Below are 11,854 nucleotides of genomic sequence, written 5' to 3'. Positions count from 1 at the left end.
GAAAATTAACTCTGATATCACGTCGAATCATCAAATCTAGAACTCTGTGCCATTCGAGCAGACAAGGGCGAGCCTACTTGAGGACTAGCAGGGTCGGCCGCCCTCACTTGATTTTCAATTTTTCTCCAAGTTTTTTAATGTTTTCAAATTTTTTTCCAAGGTTTTTTGGTTTCGCCCCACTGAACTTCTGTCCAGGTTCGCCCGGTGAGCAGATAGGTTGGAAATTACTGTATGGATGTCAAATCACTTATTTTACTGCAAATGGGTATATAGAAATCTTTAATGTAAGTTATGAGCTAATCAACAGCTTTATAGAACATTGGAACAATATTTTACACGTTAGCCTGCTTCAAGAGTTTAACTACCTCAAGCATTGTTGGACGCTTCCACGGATCATCATGTGTGCACAACCTCGCAACAGCAAGGACTCGGAGCATTTGATCTTTTGATGTAGCTGCACCAGAAATATATGGATCGAGTACTTCATACTCCCTTCCCTTTGCAACCATCCACTTCACCCATCCAACGAGATTGCCACCCTCAACATCAGCTTGCCCAGTTGGTGTTCTTCCTGTTATGAGCTCGAGCATCACCACCCCAAAGCTGTAGACGTCTCCCTTGGTTGTAGCCACCATAGTCTGGCCATACTCGGGTGGTATGTAACCAAATGTCCCGGCAAGGATAGTTGAGACATGGCTCTCACAAGCACTAATTATCCGAGCTAGGCCAAAATCCGATACCCTTGGTTCAAAGTTCACGTCCAATAGTATGTTGCTTGACTTAATGTCCCGGTGAATAATATGGGGAACAAATCCATGATGCAGAAAAGCAAGTCCACAAGCTGAGCCCAGGCAAATCTTGAACCGGGTAGACCAGTCGAGAGCCTCAACTGCATCTGCCTCATTCCTTAGCCAAAAGTCGAGGCTCCCGTTCTCCATGTATTCGTAAATCAAAAATCTCTCATCCCCAAAGACGCAGTAACCGAGCAACGACACTAAATTTTTGTGCTTCACCTTTCCAATTGTTTCCATTTCAGCCAAGAATTCACGTTCTCCGTGCAAGTGACCTCCATTAAGCCTTTTCACAGCTACTATTCTTCCTTCTGGCAAAAAGGCTTTGTATACTGTCCCAAATCCACCATCACCAATAATATATCTGTGGCTGAAATTTTCAGTTGCTGATAATATATCTGCAGCTTTTATCCTTAACAGAGAATGCTCAAAAGTTGCAATGTTAATGCTTAGCGGATCCCTTTTCTTTGCTAAAAGTCCATCACTAGATCCCGACTCTGGTGTTATCACAAGCTTATCATTGGCATCGTTATTATTTATCCCATCTCGCCTCAGCATCCTCCATCTAAGAAGACCAATAAGTAATACCAGGGATATAAATGTAAGACCAACAGCCGCACCAAACACCGAAGCATGAGAGACAAGTGGACTAGATGGGTATCCATGCCTTGAAGGGAACACTGGTTGGTCTAGAAGGCATGGTTTTGCCATAGAGCAAGATTCTGGAATGTGACTGGAGAAACTGTTGTTGGTGAAATTGGCAAAGGTGAGGCCTTCTATGTTACAGATATTACAAGGAAGAGAATTTTGGAAATGATTTACTGATAAATCAAGATACGTCAAGGTATCAATGGTTGAAAGTGACATGGGCAAGCTTCCAGAAAATCTATTTTTATGGAGGTCCAATACAGAAAGAGATGTCAGATGCGAGATAGAATCATCAAGGGTACCAGAGAACTGATTGTTGCTGGCATTCAAGACCAAAAGAGCACTAATGCTTGTGAAGTCAACACTGAGAGAACCCGATAAAGAATTCATACTCACGTCCAAATAAGTCAAACTTCTAGTACTGAACATAGAAGGAGGCAATTGGCCGATTAATCGGTTATATGAAAGGTCAAGCTTGGCTAAGCTCGGCATTTCCAGCCCAATATTATCAGGAATATAGCCACTCATCTGATTATGTGAAACTATAAGACCTTGAAGATGTCTCATCGAGAACAACTCAGGAACCAATGAACCTGACAAAGAATTGAATGACAGATCAAGTAACGTCAAGTTTATCAAAGCTGAAATCTCATCTGGAATGCTCCCATTGAGCTTGTTTCCCTGCAACAATAGTTCTGTCACAACAATACACTGCTTAATTGATGCAGGAATGGGCCCCTCTAGTTCATTGTGGGACAGATCAAGCCTGCCGTAGTGCTGGATGTACTCAGAGTCTGGTAAAGGCACCTTTTGAAAACCTGAGCACATTTCCTGAGGTATGGGACCAGAAAATAGATTGTCTGAAAGAACCAAGTTGTCGAGCAATTTCAATTGGGATATTGATTTTGGAATTGGACCTGTCAATCCGTTTGCACCGAGGTCTAAAGATACCAGCTTTGTACACTCGAAAAGCTCCAAAGGTATTTCTCCAGTTAGCTTATTACCATGTAGGGATAGATTAGTCAGATTTTTAAGCTTGCCAATGCTAGAAGGGATGCTTCCTTCAAACAGATTATTATCTAACTGCAACCTCTGAAGAGTCAAGACCTTGGCAATTGCATTGGATATCCTGCCTTCGAAGAAATTATCACTCAACGAAATCTCCATAAGTGTTTCCGACTCCCACAGATGATCAGGAATTGTACCCGAAAATGTGTTCTTAGAAAGTTCCAAGGTAATTAGCTGAAGATCCCCGAGATAGGCTGGCAGTTCACCAGAAATGTTATTGTCAGACAATACCAAATCTACGAGGTTCAGACAATCCATGAAGATGCCATTTATGCTACCAGACAAGTTGTTATGAGATAGCAACAGAGTGGACAATGATTGAGCATTGCATATTTCCTCAGACAACTCACCGGAAAGCTCATTAGAACTGACATCCAAAAGGGATAATAAAGGCAGATTAAGTGGTGGTAAAGGGCCAGTAAAAAGATTCTGTGATAGCACAATGGACAGGACTTGTTTCCAGTTGGAAATCCAATCAGGCACAGGACCTGACAATCTGTTTGAATCAAGGAGAATCGAGTTGATTGACTCTAGACCTGCAAGTCCATCAGGTAAGTGACCTGATAAAGAATTGAAGGAGAGATTTATAATCTTGAGCTTCTTGCAATTTCCCAACTGTGAAGGAATTGTTCCACTCAGTCCGGAGTTCGGAGAAATAAGATAAACCAGATTTACCATCCTACCAATACTCGAAGGCAATTCTCCATCAAAATTATTCTGCGCTAGATTCAAGTATGTCAAGTTACTTAGCAATGAAAGTTCTTCTGGAACATTTCCTGTGAACCTGCAATTCTGGAGATCTAGTTTACTGAGGCTCTTCATATTAGCAATTGCAGATGGTATAGGTCCAGTAAGTGGATTCAATGCAAGATCAAGAATTCGAAGCTTTTCTAATTTTCCAATTTCTGGAAATAAGATTCCTGTAAATTTGTTTTTGCGAGCACTGAAGTACAAAAGCCTTGAAAGATTACCTAAACTCGAAGGCAGGTTCCCCCAAAACTTGTTATTGCTGATGTCAAGAGCCAGCAATAGCTGTAGGTTTCCAAGCTCTAATGGCAGATTTCCAGAATATGAATTTGATTGGAGAGATAGTTCTCTTAGTTGTGTGACTTGACCAATCGTAGACGGTAAACTGCCAGAAAAATTATTGTTATCAAGCGCAAGTTGTCTCAAGTACGTCAGTCTGCCTATGCTTGGAGGTAGCATCCCAGTTAAATGGTTGAAACTCAAATCAAGGATCTCCAAGTTTTCCAAATCCCAAAAATCTGGATAAATCTCCCCAGTAAGGGCACAGTGGCTGAGATTAAGGTTCTTCAGAGATCTAAGTTCACCAATATGCCTGGGGAACGGAAGGTTTAGAGGTGACACGGTCCATGATAGGTCCAACTCAGTAACTAGTAGACCATCACATTTTACACCAGTCCAATTGCACGGTGAAACACCTAAAATAAACCAACTTGGAATGATATCTCTTCTCCGGGAAAGTGAGTCTCTCAAAGCTTTTAATGATTCCATCTCACCAAGGGAAATGTCACTTGCAGACATTCGACACACCAAACAGACAAGGACGGTGATGGTGAGAAAATGAGAAAATGTCATTTTAGACATGGTTTAGGACAACTGCCACAAGCTTTGTACTTTATATAAATATTCTATTGACAAAGATGCTCTGCAAAGGAAAAGTAACTGACTTAGAAATGGATACAAAGATATCGAGGACTGTAATAAACATAATTCTATAGTACACCACATCAATGTCAATGTAATTATCTCTGAGATTGTACCAAGTTAACAGAAACTATATCAGATATCAAAAGTTTCTGTTGTTCATTTCTTGAAATAAAAACTAGAAACGTAAAAAACAATTTGCAAGTAGTAGACATCTCAGCAAAATCATGCAAGCTCAGATCCTGAACCCGTTCTTAATACTAGGGAGTCCACCAATGAACTGCTTGGTCAAAAACTTTTAGCAACATTTGACAATCTTTTGGGTATGAACTATACACAATATATTTGCTTTGGCTACTAAATCAAGAACAAATGATCCTACTTCCTAGTAATTATAGAAAAACTAGGATTAATTAACATCTCCAAGAATAGCATCAGCATATGAAACATCAATATTAGCCATCAGTGGAATGGGTTCACAATCTTAATGACAAAAATCAATCTTGATCAGCATAAATTGTTTCAAAAAGAAAGAATTACAAGAATTATGAATGTCTAATTTTACTTCTATGATTCAACGGTAACAAGTTAAACCTCGATGTAAACCACATTTGAAATTGATGAAAAGCCATGAGCATAACAATCTCGACACAGAAATCTCGTTTGTATTGAACGATGAGATCTTTTTTGTAACACAACATTCATTTTTCACACAGTAGTATCAACAGTATATGCAAAATAATTGAGGCATAATGCTATTATGTCAGCTCATAGACCATAATTTCAGTGATACTGCTAGGGAAAAACCGAAAAATATTTTATCAATAGAGTTATTCATATAAAAGTAACATTTTTTGTACAGTAAATAAATGCACATCGACAACGGTAATCCTTAAATTAATTACGCAAAATAGAGAACATGGTAAAGTTTCCTACAAATTGATTGTAAAATTATCGTAAAACTACAAATTCTAAATACCAATTTTTAAAGGGGCCATCATAAAATGTGCAAAGTAAACAATTTCTTTTTTCCAAGAACTACCATCTTTAAATAATAAAAAATCCTCTAACAAAAATACCTGGAAAATAATATATTTAAATCAGTAGTAGACAGGAAATTAATTAAATTATTAAAAATAGTAAAGATTGAAAATTTATCAACTAAAAATAAATCAAAATTAAAGGGTGCCTAGGAAATCCCAAAAAGAGAATGTTTTTGATTATTTGTACAGGTTATTGGGGAGTTGAGAAGAAGAACTGAAAAATCAGAAAATGCTGCTAACTTTTCTCACAGAGTCATTTAAAAAAGGCATCGGGCTCGAGAAAGATTCATACAAAAATAATCTTATATCCACAAAATTCATACAACATTCATTTCCTACAAGGCTAGAAGCACACCATCTTTATTTTTTTCTGCGTTCACTAATCCGCTATAAATAGCCAGGAAATCAAAGAACAAGAGCACAAGAGCTTTGATGATGGGTTTGAAGTTTAAGACTTAAAGAGTTACCTTGTGAAGTTTTTCTTGCTCTGATGAACACAGAAAAAGTTCCAGAAACACTGAGTTTGTTTGAGTTTTGTACTGTATACAGATGGGTATATAGACACATATATATATATCACTATCAAATATCAAATCATGTTCTGAAAACAACATCTCATATATGTTTGATTCTTCTGTAACTGATGATATACTATGGTGAAAGTACACATAGTGATTAATGGTGGGGTGTCGTTATATGGGCAGAAGGGTGGTGTGGAATGCGTGAGTTAGAGAGAGAAAGAGGTGACAACGAAGGTGGTAAGGAGGCTTCTTCAATTCGCTATCGGCTTCTTGTGTTCATATTCGTAACGCTTTTCTTCCCACGTCAGGGCATTTGATTGTAAATATATTTCGTGGAAAATGTATTTGTTTCATTCAAATTTTTTACTTTTCTATTGTTTGATTGATAAATTTTTCATGGTAAATATTTTTCTACTTTTGATTACGTGATCATATCTTCCTCAAGGAAAATAATTTATTTAGGCAGAGTATGATTTTATTTTCTATGAAATTTACTCTCTTTCTCCCTCTCATCTATCCACTATCTTTAATCTATAAACTTCTACATTCTTTAAAATATTCTGAACAGTTCCCATAGATTGAGCCCCATTTTCAAGGAAATATAGAATAGCATGAACACCAATAAAAAACGGACAAGTATAACATTTTGTAGATTGAAAATTAAATCAATCAAATACATTTAATTGACAATTTTCATGCAAATATTTCATTTCCATGCAAATTCCATATTTATAATCCAACGCACTCCAATTCTCTTAAAATGAGAAAGAATTATTAAAAATATATCTCCCCACATGACACAAGGTTTTTGGTGAGATCATTAGCATGAAACGTCTTAATCTTTTAATATTAATGTGCAAAACGTTTATACCTTTCATTTCTTGACATTTTCACCATTCATTGCAGAAATCATCATTTTTATCTAATTTCTCAATAAAAATATAAATGACAAATATACCCTTTTATTTAAATAAAAAAAATAAAAAATAAATTGCAATTATACTCCCAAACTTTTAAAAAAGTGTAAATGAGTCCAAATAAATTATTAAAGGGTAATTAGCACAAAACGTTCACACCTTTCAATATTATTGTGCAAAATGTCTCCACTTTTCTTTTTTTTTTGGCATTTTCACTCTTATTTTCACTTCTCATTGTGAAAATCATTATTTTCATCCCGTTTTATCTAATTTCTCAATAAAAATAAAATGAATAAAACAAAAAAAAAAGAAAGAACAAATTACAATCATACTCCCAATCTTTTTTTTAAAAAGTACAAATGAGCTCAAATAAATTATTGAAGGGGAATTTGGTGAGATAGCCGGGTTGCCCAATAATTTAGAATAAATGGCCTTTGACCAATACAAAAAAGAGAAAAAAGTCAGAATAGTTTAATTAATAAAATGATCAAACTATCCTTCACATTTTAACACAAAAATTCTTCCAAATTCCCTCATTCACTCGTTTTCTTCTCAGATAAACTCAATTCTCCCAAATTCAAGAATCAACGTCTTTCTTCTTCTTCCTCCTCATGGAAATCTCATGAAATCGACTACAAATTTGTGGAAATTCATCTTCTTCCCCTGTTCATCTTCTTCAATTTTAAATTCTCAAAATTATAATCACCTATTTTCTTTTCTTCAATAACTATTATTGCTATTCTAAATTTATGTTCTTTATTATATTCTTCACTTATTTTTGGTATATTTTGAGTATTTGAACAAGTGTTTGGTTAACATATCATTTACATTGAAAAATTATATTTACACTTAAAGAAATTGGGAAAGATGTTCTTAGAAATCCCATCTATGTTGTATTTTATTATTAAATATAGTATTAAATAATATTTAGTTGGTACTATTTTTGTATTTAGTGTGTTTTTTGTGTTATCTGCAACCATTGGATGTAATAACACTTCAACTATTATCTGAAATATAGAACATCACTCCAATCGTTATCTGTAAAGTAAAAAGACACTACAGTCGTTATCTACTATAGTTTGATTTTTTCAACAAAATGACTCTAATAATGGACTCACTAACGTATATAACACAAAAAGATTGACAAGTCCCAAAGAACGATTAAAATGACATAATATTTATTGTATTAAGATGGTGAAAATATAAGTTATCACACTTATATGTGTCGATTAAATTAATAAACATATTTATCAATTTTTGTACGTGTCATGTACATATTACAATATAAATAAGTTTCACTTATTATTTTTCAAGGAACGAATGGACCTTGACTACTTATACTCATATTTATACATGTAATAGCATAAGTGTCATTTCCATATCGAGTAACAAAACTTATGTCGTTATGAAATTTTCACCTATATTCTATTTTTTCAACAAAACAATATTTAATAATGGTCTCCCTGACATAGGTAACATGGAAAGTTTGACAATGTCATAAATAACGTAAATGAGTTCCAATATTGGTTCTCGGGACATAGATAAGACGTAATTGCTTTTACTCGTTTTAACACGTATAGGCCTTGTTTGAGCATCATTTTTTTTTATTCAAGATGCATTCTTGAACAGTAATTTCATCTCATCTTAACCACATGTTTTCCAATAAAATTATATTATACGCATACTCAAAATTTTTTCTTATTTTTTAACCACACATTCTCCATCATAACACTATTACAAAATTCATTTTTTTGAAAAAAAGGGCTCAAACAACCTCAGAATGGCACAATGGTCATTTTCGTATTAATAACGGGACTTGTGTTGTTCTGTTGATTTTTCCTACATTTCTGCTAATGTCTTTTAAGTTAAACATGCTCATTAATTGTCAGTCTAACATCCCAATGTGAATTAAGAAATATGCTCATTAATTATCAATCTAGCATCCCAATGATAACAAAACTGTCGTTATAATTGTAAATTTATTTGTTTACGAGAACGACACTTGTATCGTTATTAAGATGAGAACGTCACTTCTCTATGAAAATGACACTAGTATCGTTATCGAGATAAAAACGTTTATGAGAACTACAAACTGCCATTATATTTGATTTATAAGCGTCTATGAGAGTGACACAAGTGCTATTTACAGTATATTGAAAGTCCCTGAGAACGGTACTAGTGTCATTACTGAGATGAAAAGATTTAAAACAACAGCACAAGTGACGTACATAAATATAAAGTTCTATTATTATTATGAGAACTGCACAACTTAGGGTGTCCAATTCTAAAGATCGTTGCGTTGAAAACAAATGAAAATAAAGGAGAAATCATCATAACAACTCAAGTGTCGTTACTGATAATAAAATGGCACTTGGGTCGTTCTGTCTATCATTAAGAGTTTAAGCAACCAGGACCCGTCCATGCCTCGTGAAATAATAAGTTGAACTCATTTAACTTGCAAGTTGATTACGGCATTTGAAAAAATTACGAGATATGCTCATTACTTGTATTTTATTGAAAATAATTGAATAACTTATGTCAATTCAACCGTTCTTTGTCACGTGATCAACATTTCTAACTTTCTTAAGTTTGAGGTCACGTGATAAGCACATGTTTGCTTCAAGTTGAATGTTACTTGTAGTTACAGTTTTTATGTCTTTCATTTAAATGTGCGTATACATTTCTATAATAACAGTAATTCGATCGTTTTTTGGTCAAGTTTTGTTCATGAGAATGACGCTTGTGCCGTGAATGTTTAAAACAGTATAACTATCGTTATATTTAAATTTACAAGTCTACGAGACGACACTTGTGGCATTACTGATATTGAAAAGTTTTAAAAAAACAACACAAGTGACATTATAATTACATAAACTTATTAATGGGAATGACACAAGCGTCGTTATTGTTCATATAACGACACTTGTGCCGTTATTGAAAAGAGAACGAGTATGAGTAGCCACGAGTCTTCTGGACCCTGATATTCAATAAGTTGAACTCATTTAAGTCGCGAAATGGACATGCCGCTCATATAATTTGGAGAATACTCTCATTACTTTTATTTTCTTATAAATGTGGATGATGACTTGTGATTTCACCAACTCGACATCTACAATATATGTTAATTCTATCGGTATTTGTCACATAATCAATAATTCTGACTTTTTTAAGTTAGGAGGTCCAATCCTTGAGGTTGATGAGGTGGAAATGAAGCGAAATATAGAAGAAACCAACAAAACGACACAGCTGCCATTAAATGTTACTTGTGTCGTTATGTTGATAAATACGAGTATAAGCAGCCACGAGCCTTTCAGGCCTCGATATTCCATAATTTGAACTCATTTAAGCCGCGAGATGGACATGTCGCTCACATAATTTGAGGGATACTCTCATTATTTTTATTTTTCAACGAATGTGGATGGTGACTTATGATTTCACCAATGCGACATTTACAATCTATGTTAATTCTCCGATTATTCGTCACGTAATCAATAATCCTGATTTTCTTATGTTAGGAGGTCCGATCCTTGAGGCCGACGCGATAAAAATGAAGCGAAATATAGGAGAAACCAACAGAACGACACAAGTGCCGTTAAACGTTACTTGTGTCGTTCTGTCGATAAACATGAGTATGAGCGGTCACGAGCCTTCTGGGTCTCGATATTCCATAATTTGAATTCATTTAAGTCGCGAGATGGACACGTCGCTCACATAATTTGGGAGATATTCTCATTACTTTCGTTTTCCAACGAATGTGGATGGTGACTTGTGATTTCACCAACGCGACATCTACAATCTATGTCAATTTTACCGTTATTCATCACGTAATCAATAATTCCGACTTTCTCATGTTAGAAGGTCCGATTCTTGAGTTCGACGTGGTGGAAATGAAGCGAAATATAGGAGAAATCAACAGAATGACATAGGTGCCGTTAAACGTCACCTGTGTCGTTTTGTCGATAAATACGAGTATGAGCAGCCATGAGCCTTTCGGGATTCGATATTCCATAATTTGAACTCATTTAACTGGCGATATGGACATGCCACTCACATAATTTGAGAAATACTCTCATTACTTTTATTTTCCAACGAATGTGGATGGTGACTTGTGATTTCACCAACGCGACATCTATAATCTATGTCAATTCTACCGTTATTCACCATGTAATCAATAATTCTGACTTTCTCATATTAAGAGGTCTGATCCTTGAGGTCTACGCAGTGGAAATGAAGCGAAATATAGGAGAAACCAACAGAACGACATAGGTGTCGTTAAATGTCACTTGTGTCGTTTCGTCGATAAACACGAGTATGAGTAGCCATGAGCCTTCCGGGACTCGTATTGTATAATTTGAACTCATTTAAGTCGCGAGTTGGACATGCCGCTCACATAATTTGGGAGATACTTTCATTACTTTTATTTTCCAACGAATGTGGATGGTGACTTGTGATTTCACCAACGCGACATCTACAATCTATGTCAATTCTACCGTTATTCGCCACGTAATCAATAATTTTGACTTTCTTATGTTAGGAGGTAAGATCCTTGAAGTCGATAAGGTGGCAATGAAGCGAAATATAGGAGAAACCAACAGAACGACACAGGTGCCGTTAAACGTCACTTGTGTCGTTTTGTCAATAAACACGTGTATGAGTAGCCACGAGCCTTCCGGGCCTTGATATTCCATAATTTGAATTCATTTAAGTCACAAGATTGACGTGCAGCTCACATAATTTGAGAGATACTCTCATTCCTTTTGTTTTCCATCAAATGTGGATGGTGATTTGTGATTTCACCAATGCGACATCTACAATCTATGTCAATTCTACTGTTATTCGTCATGTAATTAATAATTCTGACTTTCTTAAGTTAGGAGGTTTGATCTTTGAGGTCGACACGGTGGAAATGAAGCGAAATATAGGAGAAACCAATAGAACGACACAGGTGCCGTTAAACGTCACTCGTATCGTTTTGTCGATAAATTCAAGTGTAATGCCCCGAACTCTTTTTTTTCATATTATTATATTATTTTTAAATTAAAATAAGCTCAAGGTGCTACCAAAACTTTTGTCTATCTAATTTAAGCGGAAATATATCGAAAATACTTGATTTGAAATTATTAATTTAAAATTTGACATAACATGTCAAATGCTCGAACCGTAAAACATATTAAATAACATACATAAAAATTTACGTA

General features: G+C 35.2%; 1 protein-coding gene across 1 annotated transcript; it reads right to left on the bottom strand.

Moving 5' to 3' along the window:
* Positions 1-242: 242 nt before the first annotated feature.
* LOC111393593 (leucine-rich repeat receptor protein kinase MSP1-like) lies at positions 243-5,919 on the bottom strand. The gene is made up of 2 exons (XM_023019199.1): positions 5,686-5,919; positions 243-4,176 (listed from the first exon to the last, which is right to left on the bottom strand). Exon 2 carries the CDS (start codon positions 4,113-4,115, stop codon positions 333-335), a length of 3,783 nt encoding a protein of 1,260 aa, XP_022874967.1. The 5' UTR covers positions 4,116-4,176; positions 5,686-5,919; the 3' UTR covers positions 243-332.
* Positions 5,920-11,854: the final 5,935 nt, after the last annotated feature.

Source organism: Olea europaea, chromosome 4, assembly GCF_002742605.1.
Source record: "Olea europaea var. sylvestris chromosome 4, O_europaea_v1, whole genome shotgun sequence".
NCBI lineage: Eukaryota > Viridiplantae > Streptophyta > Magnoliopsida > Lamiales > Oleaceae > Olea > Olea europaea.
This window is presented reverse-complemented; position numbering and strand designations above follow the sequence as displayed.